Source organism: Mixophyes fleayi, chromosome 5, assembly GCF_038048845.1.
Source record: "Mixophyes fleayi isolate aMixFle1 chromosome 5, aMixFle1.hap1, whole genome shotgun sequence".
Classification (NCBI taxonomy): domain Eukaryota; kingdom Metazoa; phylum Chordata; class Amphibia; order Anura; family Limnodynastidae; genus Mixophyes; species Mixophyes fleayi.
Window position 1 is genome coordinate 178,091,260 of NC_134406.1, and position 22,878 is coordinate 178,114,137.

General features: G+C 39.7%; 1 protein-coding gene across 8 annotated transcripts in view; it reads left to right on the top strand.

Moving 5' to 3' along the window:
• PHACTR1 (phosphatase and actin regulator 1) overlaps positions 1-22,878 on the top strand; it is a 353,512-nt gene that overhangs the window by 267,740 nt on the left and 62,894 nt on the right. For all 8 annotated transcript variants that reach the window (XM_075213080.1, XM_075213081.1, XM_075213083.1 and 5 more), the window contains one exon: positions 9,433-9,513. In XM_075213080.1, the coding sequence (XP_075069181.1) occupies positions 9,433-9,513 (81 nt within the window). The remainder of the gene's footprint in view (positions 1-9,432; positions 9,514-22,878) is intronic.

Here is a 22,878-nt window from a genome sequence, read left to right on the forward strand (position 1 = left end):
CACTTTGTGGTAGCTCCTAGGTTCCCCATAAACTTATATCTCCCTACAATCACTTTAAATTAATCAAAGTTATTAATAACCAAACAATCCCCTGTATTTCAGTTATATAACATTTATAACTGAACAAGTTTCTTTACTAGCATTTTATTTCATTAAGACCACAAAAACAGAACATTACTAAAGGGAGTTTAATATGATGAAAAATGCTAAAGATAAACAAAAAGCAATATTAATACTATAATATACAGTATTAAAATGCAAACAAGATTCTTGAAATAAAAAGGAATAAAAACAGAAACAGAACACTCACTTGTTATTGTGTAGCTGCACTTGAAAGAGGGTTGAAAATTGAACATACATTCAATATGAGGTGGATTCCAAAAGCAATAACAGTGGATACATTTTCCATGGTTTTTAAACTCACTGATTTTCCACTTCCCACCATCCCCATTGTGAGGTTACCACAGCAGGTTTGTAAATATGCTAATGACATTCTTTATGGCCTTTTTAACATATCTCTTCACTCAAATGTATTATTGTTTCTTTGGTACATCCTAGGAATATAATTTAACATTCAATAAACTGGTCACATGTTTACACATATATAGGGGGGATAGGGGGGATTCAATTGGCTGCATTACTGTTAAAAGTAATGCGGCCTGCGCACTATTATCGATATTACGGTAATAGTGCGCATAATTACCGTTAATACAGTAATTTCAATGCCAGATTTTTGCTCCTGGCTCAGGAAATCTTACATCTTAAAATTACTGTATTACCAGTAATACACTTAGTGCAGCGTTATTCTGAAGGGAATTGAATTTCCCCCATAGAATATGAAGGGTTTAGGTCCATCATCATCATCATCATCATTTATTTATATAGCGCCACTAATTCCGCAGTGCTGTACAGAGAACTCATTCACATCAGTCCCGGCCCCATTGGGGCTTACAGTCTAAATTCCCTAACACACACATACACAGACAGACAGACTAGGGTCAATTTGTTAGCAGCCAATTAGCCTACCAGTATGTTTTTGGAGTGGGAGGAAACCAGAGCACCTGGAGGAAACCCACGCAAACACGGGAAGAACATGCAAACTCCTCACAGATAAGGCCATGGCATGGTCAGGAATCGAACTCATGACCCCAGTGCTGTGAGGCAGAGGTGTTAACCACTACGCCACCGTTCTGCCCTCAATGAATGTGTTATTTCACAACATTCCATATCAGGCTAATAGCTATATTTTACATATTTTATGCGTCTAGCTGCCTTGAATATAAGTAAATAGAGATCTAGGCAAATATAGATTATGAACAATATTGCTTTGAAATATACATTTCCTATGTGATTAATGAGGACTTGATGTGGAGTGATCACAGCTTTTGTCCTTTGTAGTCACCAAATGAGGCTTGTACTGTAACCCTTATCTGGGCATGCTGCTTTTATCTTGCGCTAGAGGCAAGTCTGGCTGAATATGACACTCCATGCTACATAGCAGAATACAGGCCTAGGACAGGCGAGATTGTCATCCTAGGTAAATTATCCCCTTCTGTACTTGCCCTCAGTGATTTCACATGTTAACCATTACATCTTAGAATCAGTTATACCTCATATTTAATTTTATTCCTTCCTGACTATGTCATAATTTCCAACATAACAATCTAGAGTATAGGATCCTGTTTGTGTTGTGATGTTTGGGAAGTGTTTGCATTATTTCTGGTAGGACGTCATGTTTTAGCATATTCTGAATTATATTGTACAGCACAAAGGTGGGATTGGAACTAGGATCTTACCTGTTCTTCAGCCTCTGGTGCAATAACAGCAATTATTATGGTTGCTTTTGCTCATGAATATATCCATGCTGGATCTAGCATGTTCCAGGAGTTTTAGAGCTGTCAATTACAACTGTAGATTGCTATTGCTGGCAACGTTTAGTGATGCATTCTGTATCATGTGACTAGGCCATTCTCCAGCATCCCAGGACTAGCAGGGGATCATTCTGGATCAATTCTTGCATCTTTTTGGGTTCTTGGCCCCTTCCTCTCCTATGACTTTGGCCAATACTCCCAACAAGGGGGTTATACACATAATGGTGGGCAAGCAGATTTATATAATGGGAAATGCCATACCTTACCAGTAATACTGGCTGCTTCTTTACACATCTAAAATATTAGCTAACGATAGTGCTTTTTCATTTCATCATATGCATTGACACTTATATCACCATCAACAACCCTGGCCAGCAATACGTTTCACTGACTTTCCCTGGAGAAGGCTTCTCCATGTCTTTGCATAGTGGGGCCTATTTAGCAAGTATCTGTTCTGTTTTTAGGATGGTGATAACAGTTTAAATACATTAAAAAAAATATTTAAATAAATCATTGTTAATCAGCTGCTCCAGATAAATTGGGGCCCTATTGCTCCAGAAAGGGTCTATTGATAAACAGACTTGGAAGTCATTGACAGAAGGCAAAACAGAGGAAAAGACTAAAACAAACCAGGAATGAATAAGCTACAATTACCCATTGCATATTGTAGTAAGCCGAATAGTAACAGCGGTGTTCTAAATCAGTCTGCTTAATGAGGCAATGGCATGTAACTGAATACAGCTGTGAGTGGAGGAGGTGGTTTAAATAGCTCTGATTAGTTTGAATACTCAGTGGTTTTGAATTATAACAAGGCAAAGAAAGAAAGAAAAAACTGATTGCTATGCTGATTCATTCATTCTACTATTCATGCTTTTTGTCATTCAGGATATTAAATTGTAAAGCCACATGATCTAATTACTCTAAAGGTATTTGCTTTGTCCTAACAGGCCCAATGGACTATATAGATATAGGGCATGATTCATCCAGGCGCGCATACTGACCGCAACCTGCGTTTGGTATTAAACACACGTATTTTGGCTTTGCACACTCCCAAATTCATCAAGGCATGGGTCTCAAGATACATGCAATGTTGAATTCACGTGTAAGTCTATTGTCTTCTACTACACAAGACACTGCACAATAAGTCCAATACCTATGTGGAATACAAATTTGCAAATGAACGCACAAAAAAAGTACTGCCACCTGTTAATAATAAAGGCATTAATGATCAAACAGAAACAAAAATTATATATATTTATTTCCCCAAATGAAATACATTTATTAGGATGTTCTTAATGTCTATTAAACATAAAATACATTTTTACTGACTGCAAACACATGTTATAGCATGCATACAAGACTGTCATCACTAGTACTCAGGACTTAGACTAGCCCTGTAGCTGGAGCAAGAGATATGACAGAAAAACAAGTAACTTTGAGACGCTCAGAGTTTGATTCAGATGTGGCTGCGTGCACTTGAGTTTAGCACACCCCTACTGTATATTGACTACAGCAAAACGCCTCTTCCCTGCCACGTTCACTCAGGGCCGCCAGTAGAAATTTTGGGCCTGGTACAGCAATTTTTTTGGGGGACCCCCCTGCACAGGCAAGCAGGGTGCTGTATGCCGTCGCTATGCGGGGGAGCCTCCAAAGGGGCGTGGCCAGATAATGTTTGGGGCTTGGTCAACATGGGCATGGCTGAACTTCTTTAGACATGACATATTGGTGGAAATTCAATTGCTGGCGATGTGATACGCAGACATTACGCAGTGCACATTGCTGGCAATTACGGTACAAATCTCGGCTCATTTTCCCTCGCACCCCATAGAGGTGCAAGGACAAATGGGAGGAGATTTCTGTCAAATCTCTGTCGCAAAGTGTCTCACAGACGTTCCGGGGACACTTCACGGCTAATTGAATTCCCCCATTATGTATTAGAATGGTGCTACTCTCACCTACCTGTTTTTTGCAGCCATCATAACCTGGTACTGGATTCTTGCATGGATCCTGGAATGTTGGGAGCTGTTGGAAAATGTAAATTTGGAAAAGCAAGCAATAAGTGAACACCGTACATAACACAGATCATGTAGTATATAATGCCTGCATTATAATAAAATATTACATTTATTACACCCTCCCCAGCTACATCACGCCACCTCTCAACCACATCACGCCACCCTCTGCCACATCATCCATCACGTCACCCCCCAGGCACATTACACCACCCCCCAGACACATCATGCCGCCCCTCAGCTACATCATGCATCACACCACCCACTGCCACATCATCCATCACACCAACCCCCAGACAGTCCACGTCACCCCCCAGACACATCATGCCATCCCTCAGTTACATCACCCATCATGCCACCGCCCAGACACATTACGCCACCCCTCAGCTACCAGAGCCGTAACGACGGCGGTGCGACCGCCCCGGGCGCAAGCCCAAGGGGGCGCAAGCGCCCGATACCTGCCTCTGTGCCCACAATTCATTCAGGGCATCAAAAGCAGTGCAGTTCCACCGAAAGCCGGAAGTTCGGCATTTGGAACGCATTTGCGTTCCAAATGCCGAGGTGACCTGGAAGAAAGTTGGTTTCATCCCCGCTGACGAGCGGGTCATATCCGGAGCCAAGGGGGTGCAGCAGCTACCCGCTAATAGCTGGAACAGACCGAGAATGTCTGGGCTGAGATGTCAGTGGGGTGCAGGTGCCCCAGCGGCTGCTGGGGGCGGAAGTGCTGACAACTACTCTTACATCCTCTGAGTGGGGCAGACTACACAGCCGAGAGAAGCAATGCTTGCTGTGACACGGAGGATCTTACCACGAGTGGGCGGAGATCATCAGCCTTCACACAACCTATTATTGCGATCACTCCCCAATGCAGAGAGAGGAAGAAAGATCAAAGAGCTGAAAGTTTGAACAACTCCAACCACCACGGTGACATAAGCAGAAGTAAATTATAGCTAGGCCTAGGTGATCCGACGCCAGGTACAGCTCAGCTGTCACTGTATGAAAACATTATCCTATAGAGGTACTACAGTAAGAGTGTGGGGTATTTACAGAGGAATAGCTGGGTTATATGTACAAAGTGGCATGTTTACCAGTAATGAGCTACAGGTAGGTATTTCTGGGTATAATGACTTTATTACTTATGACATTTTCTCTCTAATATTCAGTGCGCTTGGAACATGAAAGTAGGTGCCCAGGAAGGTGATTATAAATCCCTTCTTGAATACATCAACTTGCATTAAATGTGACAGGTAGTTTTTTCCCGGAAAGCTGGGGAGTAATTTTAGCTGTTCTGAATTTTACTGCACAATTCTTTCACTAAAGTGCTAGCCACACCCACTTGTCATATGCCACTCCCACTTAGATGGGGGGCGCCGGTGCCCTGTCTCGCCCAGGGCACCAAAATTTGTAGTTACGGCACTGTCAGCTACATCACCCATTACGTCACCCCCCCCCCCCAGATATATCACACATGCACAATGCTAAATACATACATGCACATTGCCACATACATACTGCCATATACATACACACACAATTCCACATATATACACTAAGCCAACACCCCCACCCCACAGTCCCTTGTACTCATCTCATCTCCAGAGGCTGATAGCAGCAATCTGATTTGTTGTCTGGCTACCTGTCTCCATTAGTTCAGTGGCAGCCTGTCACTGACAGGGCCACCCAGATTAGCCCCGCCCCTCCCAATTAGCCTTGCCCCCTGCCGAATGGGTGAATGGGGAATTTATTTATTTATTTTTATTTAAAAACAAGCTTATTGTCTGCAGTGCAGGCCCGTCACCCTGGCATGCCCGGACCCCGGTAATTAGTACCTGTCCCCCACATCTCGGTGCCCCTGCGTTCACTCCACAAAATCATTGGCTGAAGTTAGTGCCCTTTGTGTTAGAAAATGAAGCGGACAGGGCTGTGTTCACGGACATATATCCTGGTTCTGGACATGCGCAGAGGGATTTTGTGTATGATATGCTCAAAATCGGCAGATACGTGCCTTGATGAATCAGGCCTATAGTGTAGTAAATAGCATAGGTGGTAACTTCTGATTATGGCATTTTATTTTACTTGCTGATTGGAGGCAGGGACATCAGTAATTAACAGCATCCAGTGGCCTGTTTATTAAAACTCGGCATTAGGGATGATTTTCTATCTCCCTTTAGGATTAATTTACTGCTTCGCCGGGCGGTCTCTGGGATCTGCAGATGCGTGACCTGGCTAGCCGATTCATGCATGCATCAGTCCTGACATGGGCTTTCAGTTACACTTTGTAAAAAAAAAGGAAAATATAGATTAAAAATATATGAGGAAATAAAAATGTATTGAAAAAATTATTTCCCAATGAAAAAATGCTTTATTCAAAGAACAAAGTATTTTTTCCTAATTTTTTTTCTGTTATAGCTATTGCTGGCAAGGACTAATAAATAGAGCCCCTTGAGTGAATGCATCCTTTTTTGTGACATGTATTGAATTATTCAGTACTTGTCACATTAACTCGTGCCTACCACTGGGTGCTATGTAGCACGGTAGCATAGTGGTTAGCACTCCTGCTTTACGGCACTGGGGTCATGAGTTCAATTCACAACCATGACCTTATCTGTGAGGAGTTTGTATGTTCTCACCGTGTTTGCGTGGGTTTCCTCCGGGTGCTCCGGTTTCCTCCCACACTGCTAAAAAAAAACATACTGGTAGGTTAATTGGCTGCTAACAAATTGACCCTAGTGTGTGTGTGTGAGGGAATTTAAACTGTAAGCCCCAATGGGGCAGGGACTGATGTGAGTGAGTTCTCTGTACAACGCTGCGGAATTAGTGGCGCTATATAAATAAATGGTGATGATGATGATGATGGGTGTTGTTAATTTGATATTAACTTGAATGTGAACGCCTTCCTCTGTCAGAAGTTGTCACCTGTTTAAGTAGGAGAATTATCCAATGTGGCAGAGTAAAAACATCATATCTACTATGTTATTATTTGATGGAATAGATTTTGTACCAACAGGTTCTGGGATCTGTGGCACCAGTAGATGTAGTCAGTGATAAAAGATGATGAAAACTGTGTTTACTAAGCTCATACTATCATAGCTGTCGTCTACTGTATGACCTAGATGCTCTCTGATGTATGTAGAGCTCATTGTTTATTAATGAACATCAGATATCTTACAAGATTCAAGGAAGTGAGCCTGGTTCTTACAAATGTATGACAGTCCTGATTTTTATACACAGGGTGTTCATAAAAAGTGTCACACTGGCAATACAGAGAGACACGAAGGATAAATAACACATTATCTAAACACAACTTGCGTTTCCTTGAAGCTATACAATCAAAACCTGTTTGTTTTGCTTTTCTTGAAAACAATTATGAATTGAACATGTTTCTTTTGTAACAAATGATTACACGCACAGGGATGGAGAACATGCATGTTGAAGTACTAAGGTTCTTTCTGTTTGTGTTCTTAAGACAAACGTGAAAAAGTTGTTCAGCTTTCAATCACCAAATAATTATCATATACCCTCAAGTGTGCCTCCCAGTCATTTACTAACAGTGCCTTTAGGTGCAAACATTATACTGAACTACAGCAACCAATAAGCACTTAGCTTTTAGATGTGTAGTGTTAGAGAATGAAAGCAAGGGTCTAGGAATCAGTGTAAGTCAGTTTTAAATATTTGTCTTTGAGTTGTGCAATATAGTAAAAGTTGAGAACCAGTAATAAGTAGTGTACCTACTTAGCCCTAAAAATATGCTAAGCAGTAACTTTTTACCTTTTTATTTAATAGATTGCAGAATGATGTAGTTATTTTTTGCCTTCCCTCTATTAGGATAACCTGCTTGTGTTCTAAAGTTACTCTCAATATTTCTATTGTATACCCATAGCTAGGCATCACATTGCTTTGACATCTTTTAACTGTGCCAAATCATTATTTCCTCTATGCGGATCCATCCTGAGACACCAATCTCATTGAAGAGTTCTGGTTAATTTACAGTGTGCCCAAAAATATTGGCACCGTTGCAGTTTTTCCTAATAAAGCGCCATTTCTTGCAGAAAATTGTTGAAATGAAAAAAAATATTTTGTTATCTACATGCACATTTATTTGGTTTGCAGTATTATAAAAACAATTCATTAAATGAGATTGAATAGAGAAAAGGACTCATTATCCTGTTTTGTGTCACTGGCAGTACTACATGAAGAAAGGAAGGAAAGCCAGAGAATTGTCTGAGGATGTCAGATAGAAGATTGTGGTCAGGTATGGACAATCTCAAGGCTACAAATTGTCACCAACTCAATGAAAGAGATTTATAAAGTAGGAGGCCTGGGAATGCCCCCTTGCTGAGAGACAGAAATATAAGAACGCCCGACTAGTTTGCTACAAAACAGCCAAACAAGCCAAATTCTTTTTGGGAGAATGTCTTGTGAACAGATGAGGGCAAGCTAAAGTGTTTTGGTAAAGCACATCATTCATATATTTACAGAAAACGAAATGGAAAGAACACCTTCCCTACATCCAAAATGGAGTAGGTTCAGTGATGTTTTGGGATTGCTGTGCTACATCTGGCACTGGGTGTCTTAAACGTGTGCATGGCATTATGATATCTAGAGATTACTATGCCATTGTGCAGTGTAGTGTTGAACCAAATGTCAGCTTGGTCTCTGTTGAAGGTCATGGACCTTCTAGCAAGACAATGACCCTAAACACACTTCAAAAGCTCCCAGGAATGGTTTAATATGCTGGACTGTTCTGAAGTGTCAGTGCAGACCTAAATCCCATAGAACACCTGTGAAGAGATCTGAAAACAGCATTTGGAGAAGGCACCTTCACATCGGGGAGAACTGGAGCATTTTGAACAAGAAGTCAAGAAGAGTAGATGGACCATACTGCCAGTATAGAGGTGCAGGAAGATCATCCATGGATATAATAAAGCAGTTGTTTGCAGTTATTTTGACCAAATGAATTGCTACCAAAATCTAGGGCAGTGGTTCCCAAATCCAGTGTTATTAGCCCCCTAACATTTCATCTTTTGGCGATAGCCATGTTTGTGCACATTTGGTTAAATCAAAATTATTGAGGAAGTAATTAAATCACCTGTATTCAAGCATGGATATCCTTTATAGTGACTTGAGGGTTGAAGTTGTGAAACACTGGCCCGTGGTATTAACAATTCTGTCAATGCCATTTATTGTTCTTTTCTCATTTAAAAGGATATAGAGTATTGTGAATGAAAAACAAAGTTTATGTATATTAACAAGAAAGAATTGTGGAGACCAAATACTGTTGTTAATTTAATATTTAGATTGCAAGGTTGTCAATATTTTTGATCTACATGTGAGGTTTATACTGCAATCCAGGTTCATTTTGAAACAAATACAGGTGTGAAGCAATTGATGGCCACCAGATTCAGGTCCTCCAGGTCTACGTTCATTAATGAGACTTTGCCATCCATGAAGTGTTGTTATAAATATTGATCTGGAAATGTTGTTATGATGAATTGACGTTATTATGTATTTGTGTTTTGCTAAACGTTCTGTGCTATTTTTCATCATAGCACTGGAGCGAAAGATCTCAACGAGACAGAGCAGAGAGGAGCTCATTAAGAGGGGAGTCTTAAAGGAAATCTATGACAAAGGTAACATTGATTTTATATATTACCACTCACATTGCAAAATTAAATGTGACAGGTGACTTTGTCCCAGGAGACATAGGTGTCTTTTTACATATGTTATATAAATGCCCTAGCCAGTTCTTTTTATTGATGCGCTATGAAACAGGCCTTAGTGTGCCAAAGTCTCTAGGACCACTATTCCGGAACAGGAATTTCTGAAGTCAAAATAGGCAGCTAAAAATACAGAAATTATCTAACACCCTTGGGTAATTTCCAAAAGGTTATACTTTTAGAGGGCAGTCCCCACCCCCTGCCATTTGTACCTTCCAAACTATTCTTATTTTGTATCATTTAGCATTTTGAGGATAAACTCCTAGAGCCATTAAGGAGAGCAAGGCAGAAAAAGTAGTACACTTGACAGACCATGTTATAATGCAAGGGGTGCAAATTAGTTTTTTTATTTTGCACATAAATAATACTGGCTTTTTTTGTCATGTAGCACAAAACACTTGATAGCTTTATTTTTCCAACTGAAATTTAAAGTTGATCTAGGACATGCCCTACCCCAACTATAAATATATCCCCACATTTTCAATTTACCCCCCCTTCAATGCAACATGGTTTTGCCAAGGTGCAAAGTTACTCCTTTTTTGTGCTTTGCTCTCCTTAATGACTCAGGCCGCTAGACTGTATGTCAAAATGTCTGCTTCACTCAAAATATACCTTGTTGTTGCTGATACATTAGTAACGTATGCCCTAAACTTATTTTATGCAAAAAGACTATTATGTTCAACCAACTGTCTACTTCTTTTGAAAACACAGCTGTGCCATGTCTGTAATGCCTCTCATTTTATAGATGTGCTAAAAACATATTATATTTTTTATTGCACCTCATACACAGACATTTTTGCTTTCTCCATTGTTTATTACATTTTTTACTGTAATGTTTTAATGCTGTTCAGTATATATATACACGTGTATTATTCTACTCAAAAATGTGTGTTATATTTACTGGTTAAACTGTAGCATCAACTTGATTAAAACAGTTGACAATTTTTTTCCAGCGGGATGATGATAACAGAAAAAAACTGAAAAAAATCCTTTATTACTTCAATAATGCATTTTTTTTCAATTGTCAATAGCTTAACATTTTGTATTCTTTTATGTTTTTATCTATATGTTTACAGTTTATTTTATTAGTGGAACTGAAATCCCAAACCTGAGTTTCAGGTCCACTGTGCATGGTCAAATCCTACGAGACTTGCAGAGTTAAGCCGTAGGTGAATAACTTTTGTAAGATAACGCCCACTAATCTTGAATATAATACATTGTGTGACATTATGTTTGTGTGAGATGTCGGCCAGGGATTTCTATCTTTCTCTTTAAGAACGAACTAACATGTATACGAATACGTCATTGATTTATGAAGGCTCCTATACTGGTTCCTGTCAGTAAGTGGGCTGCCTTTCTGGGAGCCATGCATGGATCTACATAAGTTTCTGCTAAAAGTAATTAAACTTGATGGTAAATGTAATTATAAGAACTACTTTTCTCCTAAAGTATGACTTTACACATTGTAGACAAATTAAGTAAACAGATATATCTATGCCAGATAATACAACAAAGGTATATAGGCGCGGATCCGCCCACTTGACAGCAGTGTTACACAAGCCGGAGGAGAGAGGACTGTCTAGCGGAGAATGCCCGGGAGCTATTCAATCTACACGCTGACTCTTCACTTAAGTCCGGTACGGGTCCACTTGTTGTTTATGTTGGGATACCGTATATGATAAGAGAATTTTATTGTGGTGCTTTTAAATTATGCGAAATAAACCCTGATGATATTATGCCAGATTCTTTTTGTATATTTCTCTCGTTATATATATTGCGAGTGAGCACCGTGTGGTAATTGAATCAGGCACGATTGTGAATATCAGTCAGCGGATTAACTTCACTGTGTAAGTGATTCATCTCATTTTCTCACTTACTTCACCTGTGTGGGGTGTTAAGTAACCGTTAGTTTACACACGGTGAAGTGGATATATGTTACTTTTTGAAATAGAACTAAGGAAGATGGATTTTTGTTAATGGAAATATTAATTTGATATCCATTTATTCCCTTTCTCCCAAATTTTCACGGATCATAACATTTGGAGAGTTTTATAAAAGACAAATTTAAGCTCTTCCATGTGACATTTGCTTCTTGATATCACCTGTAAAGAAGATTGCATAAACTGGACCTACGAGAAGCGTTCTGATTTGTGTGAACATTGATGGACTTTTCTTCTTTTCTATTCTGTGGTGAACTTGTTAAATGCGCCTATATACCTTTGTTGTATTATCTGTGATATATTGAATGTTGTGGCATTTATTGTGGTATTGGGCAGCTGTGACAGGGATCGCTTTTTTGATCTCTCCCTTTCTGTATGTTAGATATATCTATGCCGCTCGTTAAAAAAGCCACATACAATGTATAGCAAAATTAAAAACATTTAATACCTTAATAATACATATATAATTATATAATATAAAATAATCCATTCTGGGTAGTCCAGATTGTGCATTGACTGTGATCAATTACAATCTGCTGCTTTCCTTTTTTCTACAGTTTTTAAGGAACACAAAATAAGGTAGTATATTTATTGGACTGAAATCTCGTATTGCCTACTGAAAAATGGTTCACATGTCTCCAAAAGCGTCACATAGAGCAGGCTATTCTGCATTCCTAATTGAGACTCCAAGCTGGGACGTCTCTGACTCAGAGCACAGACCAGAAAGTAATTCCACAGGATCCAAACAACGTTTTCATTCAAGCCAACTGCAAGTGATATCACATCCCTGAAGACAATGATGGATTCTAATATTAACAAATAGTCCTGCTTTTCGAAGATTTATCTCTAGAAGTTTCTGTCCATGAAAGCACTTCTGGTTTATGATTCAAATCAACCACATAAATACCACTATTATTGCTATATGTGCTAGATTCCTTTCTTTATTGAAGTTAAGCATCATAAATATCTTACAATTGCACATTGATCATCCTCCCCTATGTTGTGTTTACCTTTTTTTTATTTGTACTTGCTGTTTAAAAGAATTAAAAGAAAAAATTGTCCAATGGTCATATCATATTGGGTATGTAGTGTCCACCCTACAGTTCTGAAGTAGTGTGATGTGTATTGAAGCTCAAAGCATAGCAGCCCTGAAAAAATTCTTATTAATGATGGAAATATCTCCCTCCTCGACTTCCAGTGGTGCAAGTAAAAGTTACTTGGAGGAGCATGGTGTCTACCTTGAAATCATACTTGTCTGCTCTCCCGGAATATCAGGGATGCTCCCAAACTTCATGGAGCCTTCCAGTGTTCCCGGAAGAGCAAGCACACTTAAATAGTTTATCTGCTCATTGTATTGAACTCATACATTTTAGTGTTTATCTTACATCCTCAGGTTGACTTAAGTATCACAGTATACACTGTGACGTGGACTGCCGATGTTAGATTATTTTAAATCTGTCAGTCCGCAAATGGCAGCTCATATGGGCACCTAATGACTGCCAATCGTGAGCTACATTTCTTGCGGATCTATCAGATGTTGGATGGGATCAATTATAGATGCAGTCTGACAGTTTTCTTATGTAACAATGTGTGTGTGGCGTTAGCAGGTTTTATCTCATTATAAAGGCCTATTGGAGACAGAGTAGAGGGATCTTTTCAGATCCCTACCCTGACAAGCTACACTCTCCTCGTCTCCTCCACCTGGACAATAGACATGCAACCATAGCCCCTTCATAGATCCAGGCTAACTCCCTTTGAGCCTGAGAGACCAACCCTGCCTCTTCCTGTTGGCTCCCCTGTGTGTGTGTGTAATTCTGTCTACTGGAGGATTGGGGTTTATGCCAGTGTAGGGGTTTTCCTGGTGGGGGTATCCAGATTCCTGGCTCTGGGAGTAGGATAAGTGTAGCTGAGGGTATCGGGGTGGAAAGTATGGAGACTGGAAGTCAGACTCTGGAGTCTGACAGAGTGGGAGTGCCGAGGAGCATGTCCATTGCTTCAGTGAGAGATAGAACTGGCTGCTCCATTCAGGTCAGAGGGGTCCTGCAAAACATCAAAGAATAGGATTACACAATCATATCACTGATTAAATATATTCATAAACAGATAAACTTCTTTGCCTGGACAGCCTCTATTCAGAAGAGCAGTCCTGGCTCCTGCAGAATGGTAAAGAGCTCTGAAAACAAGCAGCGAATAACAGCGTTAGGAGTCGGTAAGTCTCCAGAGCAAACACAGAAATTGATAAATAGGCCGCTATATATCTATGACATCAGCCAGTGTATAGCTAGTTTAGATTGTTGCATCTTTAAGATGGAAATCTTCTATATGAACCATTCCCATGAACAAGCTGTTTCCTGTAAAAATCTTAAAAAAAACCAAATTGCAACTGATTTTAGCAGCCTTTTTTTAGTCCCCCATACTGCAAGAAAAATAAAACTAAAGTGTCTATACATAAGAATCCACAACAAACTCGGGAAAACATTTTTGATGGACCCGCATTGTGCACTGGGGACATTGTCATGCCGAAACAGGAAACACATTCCCCAAGCTGTTGCCACAAAGTTGGAAGCACGAAATTCTCTGTGATGTTACTTTTGTGGAGCAAGCTGTGAAAAGGTTATTCGGCACAGTACCAAAACTATTATTATTTTAATTATAGAGTTTTTTTGTTCAGTGTATATGGCAGATTGGAGTCCATCTTGGGCGCATCCTAGATAAAGATGCATGCAACTTAGAGTACATGGCAATGCATATACATGTCAACTTAAAATGATGTAGTGCCAAATTCTGGCATACGCTCCATTAAAGGTCCTTACCCACAGACGTCAACATGCTTTTACTAGCATTTTGTAATAAATGGGGATTGAACCACAAAACACACTAGCATTTGCATTTTTGGTGGAGAGAGTTTGAGTTGCTGTACAGTTTTCTTTATGGTGATAGGGTTTTGCCTTATACATCAAGGAGCTACAACTGGTGATAGCACTGTTTTCGCCTAGTGTGACCCCTGCCAGTGATAATATTCCCCAGGTTTTACCAGTGATTGCTTGGGAGAGCCTATTTAACAAGGATCGAGGTGGTACGAGTACCGCTGCAATTTTTGTGCTGTTACTGCAATCTCAGGGTAGTGATAACAAAAGAGAATAATAGAAACATGATTTAGTCTATGAATAATGCATGTTTCTATATGTAACAATTTTAAAAGATATCTTTATTTTTATATTTAATTTTTAAAGCAAAACCATAAATAGACATTTTTTTCTTTAAAAAAAACAGGATAAGTACCTTTTAAGCATGCATCATTTTTCTTAACTGTCATTCTACAAATAATTATTTCCCTTTTAAAATCTCTCTGGAGGGTGCAATGTATGGCTGTCAGTCACACAAACACAGGCTCACATCTGTCAGCAGCTCATGTGAAGGCAGAGGGGGAGATTTTATAGTACACAGAGCAAACAGAAGGAGTTCAAAAACCCCCCTGCTCAAAACATCATGTGCCATGTGACTGAGGTTGCCATGGTAGTCATGTGACACTGTGCGGAATTATAAATCATTAATAGCAGCCTGAAGAAATTAATGGAACATTGTAAGTACCAAGATTCTTCTTATAGCCTCACACATTTTTTCATGGGATTGATGCATTAACAATTTTTTATTTTATTTTTTTAAAGTAATTTTTATTGGGGGGTTTTCAAAACAAAACAATGAGATTGAAACATACCAAGAGAATGTATATACATACTGTATACATATGAAATTCAATAGAGTTTACACATAATAATAGAAAGACTTAGATTGATTCTCTAAAATCCGGTATGTTATTTATGGAAAAGAAAAAGAAAAATGTTGTTTGTTTTTATTTTTCAGAGGGAGGGGGGAGACGAACAATAGGGGAAGGAAAGGGAGGTTATGGGAATGGGGAGGGGAACAGGAGAATATTCTACTCATTGTATTATGCCTCAGATTGTAGGGTAGAGAGGCATTGACCCGTGGCATTAACAATTTTTAACAATGTATTTATTTATTATTATAAAGGTCATTCACAAACTGTAAAAAATATGGATCCTTACTTTATTTTTCCAAGTAGATTGATTTGTCACATTTCTGAGTGCCCACTGTCCCCAGAAACTCAATATGTTCTTAGGTTTGTGGATTATCCTGAAAATATGCATCTTGGAAAGTCTGGAAGGTCACTTCGATGTATAATCACATCACTTTTCAATTTATCTTCAGAAATAAGTTTAGCCTAATTTATTAATCATGACAATAGGGGCAGATGAGGATTGTCTTTATTACATGTATTGCTTTCGTTTGTTTGAAGGGTTTTATTAAATTGTTCATCGTGCACCTAGCAATGCACTTTTCTGCAGAAATGTAACTCAAAGGTGCAAAACGCTTCAGATTAAAAGTATATAATGATGCCCAATCTCCAGTACCTCAGAGGTGGTAGACAAATCACAGCACCCCTATATAAAGCAGGGAACCCCTCCCTACATGTCCCTTCTGTATCCTATTATCATCTAAATAATCTAATTCACAAAATCATTTTGGCATGTTGATTCAAAATCAGGTTCACTCATGCTCCTAATTTTTACTCAGCAATGAAAGCCCCTGATCTGCCTAATCCCATCCCCCTGCTGCTAAAAGTTTTTCCAGCCTACTGGTGGCACGTCTTGGCCCACAAATCCATCCACTTTCCTGTAAAATTTGCACAAAAGTAGTATTTTTCATAAAACAGCCTTTTTAAAGAAAGGGAAAATCTTTTCACATCTGACACCAAAAGGCAACAAAAAGTCTAGGTTATAATTAGTAATCAGGTTCAAACAATATATTTCTGAAATCCAATACTTATGCTGCCCCAGAAGCAGATAACTGATGTATACGTTTTCTATTAATAGTTTTTATTTTGTAATTGTTAGGATGTTTAGAAGTATGCAATTGTTATTATGCTTTTTATATTTAGGCAGTAGTTTACCTTCTAAACTGTAATAAATATTTCTGTGATGATCTACACAAATTCACAGGCCTTGATTAGACAATAACCCTTTGACTGCTGGTTGTGCATTGTGTATTAACTGTGATTGATGGGTAGTAGTGTGCTAGATTGTACTATATGCTAATGTTTGTGGGGTGCTCCTAACGACACCCATTTAAATTATTTATGCGGCTTGTATTAGGGTGTCATATAAGTACAACAATAATTTCCATAATTTATATTCATAGAGGGATGGAGGAATAGGAGGGAGGACCAAAATGTGAGACAAGAAATCATATAATATAGTATACTGGACAAGATTGCCCCTTTAATGCACTCTTAAAATTGATTAAACCATTCTGTATATTTTGATAAATAAATCACTTTCCTAAACATATTTAGAAAAACAAAGACAATTTCACTTTAACCTACTTTTTGCCTAATGTTGCACAGATATTTCGGTTTGGGCTGGATCAGAATTTATGTGGTGTTGCAGCAACTCAGGTAGAACTATAGAATACCTATATTGCTGTGTGTGTGGATTATTATTTGAATTGTTACACGTGTGGCCAAATTGTTCACTGACCTTGTCTGGCGATCATGGTGAACAACCACATTTAATCGTGTGTACCTGGTTTACTGTAGAGTAAAGAAGATGAGATTTTGTACAACAGATCAAACACAGAAAGGCACATATGTTTAAGTTATTGTTCACAGTGAGCCTGATTCATCTTCAGACGCAACCTGCACACAATTTGTGTATTTAAAAAAAATTATCACATTTCCATTTGAATCTGGGTAAAAGTATGTAGACAGACAGAACACAGTACGCAACACACACATGCTTATATGCAATGTAATGGCACATCTGAATGCATTCACAAAAAATATACATTATAAAATAAATTAACAACTCTTAATGCTATAAACTTAATCCATTAATAAAAATAATTGTTAAAAAAAAGTTTTTCTTATTTTTAATCCTAAATACATAAATCAGGATGTTCTTAATGCGTATTGTACATACAATGCATTTTTATAGTCTATCTTCTTGCATACATAACTTCTGTGCTAGCTAGCTCTGTGCTGACATACATATAGTTTTTAAAGCAAAGACTATGCTTTGTCAGTCATCACTATTAGTCGGCAGTTACATCTGCCCTGTAGCTGGTACCAGGAGGCGGAACTAGCAAGTCATGGGCCCAGGTGCAAAAAATTGCTTTGGGTCCCCTCACACACAGACACGCACGCACACAAAAACAAAAATGTATAGTATTGTTTTGTTTACTTCAAATTTCACATATAACAAATATAAATATATAATATAGGCCCCTTCTGTATCACACTGTTCATCCTTCTGTATCACACTCTGCCCATCCTGTATTACACTGTGCCCCTTCTGTATTACACTGTGCCCCCTTCACCATCACACTGTGCCCTTTCTGGATCAGACTGTGCCCGTTCTGTATCACACTGTGCCCCCTGCCCCCCATCACCATCACACTGTGCCCCCTGCCCCCCTTTACCATTGATAAGTATATATATTTTTTTAAATTAAATGCTGTTCACCTTCCGCACACCACCTGTAGTTCTGCCTCTGGTGCCAACAGTCTCAATTTTAAAAGAACAGTTCTGATTTTTGGGTATCAAGAAGGGCATGGCCTACTAGAAAAATACATTGTCTTTCAAGTAATGGTTGTGAAATTAGCAGACTTCAGTGAGTGTATAACTGAGAGCGCACTTACGGTACGCTCCTTATTATAATTATATTTCTTGATAAAACAGTTAATACAAAAATCCTTTATAAATTATACTTTTCAGTACTCACTTTCAGTCTCTGCTTCATGCTAACTCTTCGCTCACTCTCTGCTGTTCTCTCTGCTTCATGCTGACTCTTTGTTCACTGTCACTCACAAGTTTCCGTCTCTTCTCCCAAGGATGCATCTTTCTATGCTCCTCCCCCCTCCATTACTTGCACTCTGCGCGACCAGTGCAAGCACACTGGGCCTGCGCAAGATGTCACTGCGCATCAGGCGGGCACCACAGCCAACCAAGCTAAAAAAGAAGCGGATCACCAACTACCAGGTGATCCGACCAGCGGAGGGACCCATAAGAGAGGGGAGCCCGGGACACAAGACCCCTGTGCCCCCCATTAATCCGGCGGTGCAACGGGCCCCATTACCTTCATGGGCCCCAGTGCTGTGCACTGGCTGTACCGCCTATAGTTCCCCCATCTGGCTGGTACAAACTATATGGCTAAAAAACACGTACTTAATTGTATTTATTTACCTGGTACTTGAATTGGCTGCATCTGCAAATGCACACCCTTGGTACGCCTGTACTGTACATTGTCTATGTTTATCCACCCCTTCCCTACCCTTTCTTCCCTTTAACTCGTAGGCAGCCATTTCATTTGCATGAATTGCACGTAGTTGCGTTCATTGGCTTAATCTCCGTTTCTGAGCATGCGCAGAGCTATATCACGCTATTTCAGATATGTCAGGCAAATGGACTTATGTCCAAAGATGAATCAGGCTCAGAATATGGAAATACTGTCAGCATGATGGCACAGTGTTGTCACGGCAATAGAGTTTCTTGGATCCGTCTCGGGACCCCTGGGTCTGGCTGTGGCAGTAGTGTAATGAAAACTGGGAGGCCGGATGAATGCCTTGGTCATAGAGCTTGCTCTAATCCCGTATACTGGAAGTTAGGAGGAGGAATGCTGTACTGGACCCCGTACTGAAATAAATGCCTGGAATTTGGAGCTGATGGACTGGAACCTGGATGAAGGAACAGGGGGGACCTGAACCCACGACCAGAGACTCAGTACCTCCAAGAACTCAGAGACTCAAGCAAATATAGTACCACAACTGGGACTGGAAAGACTCAGAACTCAGGCACAGGATATACAGGGGTGGTAACCTCCTGAACAGACTAAGCCTGGAACCTGCCCTGGACAACTCAGAACCTGGTTTAGGCCTGGAACTGGAAGTCGATACCCCGAGAATACAGAAATGGCTCCAGAAGGTGGATGACTCAGAACAACAACCTACTACCCCAGATAGCCAGTAGGAGAGACAGGAATAGATTGATGAGAGGAGGATCCACACAGAAGATAACAGCTGGAATACATACACATGCCCCCTCTGCCTGAATACTTTACACACACATGCCCGCTCTGTCCACATATTTTACACACATGCCCTTTCTGCCCACATATTTTACACACATGCCCCTTTGCCCACATATTTTACACACATGCCCCTTCTGCTCACATATATTACACACATGCCCCTTCTGCCCACATATATTACACACATGCCCTCTCTGCCCACATATATTACACACATGCCCCTTCTGCCCACATATATTACACACATGCCCTCTCTGCCCACATATATTACACACATGCCCCTTCTGCCCACATATATTACACACATGCCCCCTCTGCCCACATATATTACACACATGCCCCCTCTGCCCACATATATTACACACATGCCCCCTCTGCCCACATGCATTACACATACATGACCCCTCCTCATTACATTACCCTTCTGCTTACCTTTTCCTCACAAGTGACAGTTCCAGTTGCACAAGAACAGTAAGAGTTCCAGCAACCCGCAGTGTGCAACATGTGACTGCTTCAGCCACATAACCTTGTGATGTCACAGGGACGTTGCTTAGCAACAGCTACACTGAAGAAAAAAAGCCCTCTCCAATATTGGGACAAACTGTAAGTCGAGCGGGACACTCCTCTAAAATCGGGACTGTCCCGCTGGAAACGGGACGGTTGAGAGGTATGTATGAAAGCAAAAGTAAATAAATTTAAGACAAATAAATTTGTTAGTATAATGGACTAGTAAGTATGCATTTTCTACGTGAATCAGTGTTCACTTTAAGAAGGATCATAGCTAGAACTGTAAATGTTACAATTACTGGCTTTCAAACATTATAATTGATCAAGTAGGTCAGGGAGCTGGGGATTAAGTATCTTCATTTCTTTTCTAACGCGGATGTTCAATAAGATAGCTCTTGCTCAAGCAACTCGCTCAGTTTTTTGCCTTGCAGCATTTCCATTCCTGTTTCATTAAATATTATTTATTGCTAAAAACCTATAAGTAATTTGTGCAGCTCACTAAGAGATATAATCTGTGCTGACATGTTGTGCTCTGCAATATAATTTTCCATGCAGAGCAAATTGAAATGATGCAATTCCATCCTGGTCTCTGTTTATTCTTTCTTTCTCAGTGAGATCCTAACAGAGCCCTTGAACTTCACACACCCCTCAAATTTAGTGAATTTAGTCTGGACCTGCCATTGCAGCACTATTAGCATTGAGCGTCAGTGTAGGACCCTTCACAATTTTAGCCCATTAACCAACATCTCATCATCGCTTTGTGTAGTGACAAGAGATGTTGTAACGATATGCAGCTGTCCAAACAAATGGTGCTTTTGTCACGATCTGCCTCCTGCAGCTCCTGTGTGCCAGGTACTATGTTGGACTTTGGTATGAATTCATGTCAAATAGTGCCTTTACTTGCTCTTTTTGTTGTTGTTGTTGTTGTTGTTATTAACATTAATAGAAAAAGTAAGATGAGGAAAGACTGTATTTTTGATATATATATATTACCTTTAATAAGCTTAATATTATAGAGCAGGATATAACGTGGTCTGAGTGCCCTACTAAAATATCTCCACTCCGCTGGTGTGGAAGAGAATGAACCCCAATTTGTCACATAGTGTTAACATCCAACTTCAAGCCTTTCTTTGTTATGTGTGACTAGACACTCACAATCTCTTCTATTTGGACAGAAAAGGAAGCTATTCATTGAAGCATGGTCTGTAAGCAAACTTTTTTTTTTCTGGGAGCTTTGTATTCCGGAATAATAAATAGCAACTACACAAGACGGATTGATTGGTTTTGCTAAGATTTCACTAGCGGCAGCCACAGGAGAAAGAAGGAATCTAAAAGTATTGTTATTCATAAACCCTCCAGTGTTTCATTCCTTTGCACTTCATTTCTGAACTGTATTATTTCTCCATGTGTGGAAAATTACTAGAGATGCATGGTACAGCTTTTTTTTTTACCTAACCTAACCTGTGCAAGCTAATCTTCATAGCTTCTCTCCTTACCATCAGTTTGTATAGTCTTTGTTGGATCATAACAGGGTATTAAAGTTACAGTATATTGTACTGTGCTGATAGAAATCATCCTAGTAATAAGCTGACATATGCATTAAATAAATAAAGTTGGCAAGCTTATCTACCTCATTTTTGCTTCCTCAAATTATGTTCCTGTCTTTAAATTGGTCACCTACAATTTAAAGTGCTAGTCTTAATGTATAAAGACTGGCTTAAGTCACCTAATGATTTTAAATGACCATCAATATATATATTCTAGGGAGATGTCCATAGCTGAAAATGTGACTAAACTAGAGATGGGCGGGTCCGGTTCTCCGAGAACCGAACCCACCCGAACTTTGGGTATCCGAGTACCGAGCTGAGCAGCTCGGTACTCTCCCGCCCATTCCGAATCCAAATCGAGGCCGAACGTCATTGTGACGTCGTCGGATCTCGGGGCTCGGTTCTCGCGATACTTCAACTTTATAAATACACGCCTCCACAGCAATCCATCGCCATTTGACAGAGGGAGAGAGCAGGGTGTAGTCATAGGCTAATTAGAGCAGGGACAGAGAATACAATATTGTTCTTGCAATTGCTCTAACCAAAATCGCTAGTGCAGAGAGGAGGATAGAGGTTTATTATTTTTTCTTCATATTTGGCACTCCCCAGCGCTTTTGGGGTGTCCCCCATAATTGTGCATTAATATTTCTGGCTGTCAAAAGTCATATCTGTCAGCAGTATCTACTAAATAATTTTTAGCACTCCTCAGTGCATTTGGGGTGTCCTCCCTAATTGTGCATTAATATTTCTGGCTGTCAAAAGTCATATCTGTCAGCAGTATCTACTAAATAATTTTTAGCACTCCTCAGTGCTTTTGGGGTGTCCTCCCTAATTGTGCATTAATATTTCTGGCTGTCAAAAGTCATATCTGTCAGCAGTATCTACTAAATAATTTTTAGCACTCCTCAGTGCTTTTGGGGTGTCCTCCCTAATTGTGCATTAATATTTCTGGCTGTCAAAAGTCATATCTGTCAGCAGTATCTACTAAATAAGTTTTAGCACTCCTCAGTGCTTTTGGGGTGTCCTCCCTAATTGTGCATTAATATTTCTGGCTGTCAAAAGTCATATCTGTCAGCAGTATCTACTAAATAATTTTTAGCACTCCTCAGTGCTTTTGGGGTGTCCTCCCTAATTGTGCATTAATATTTCTGGCTGTCAAAAGTCATATCTGTCAGCAGT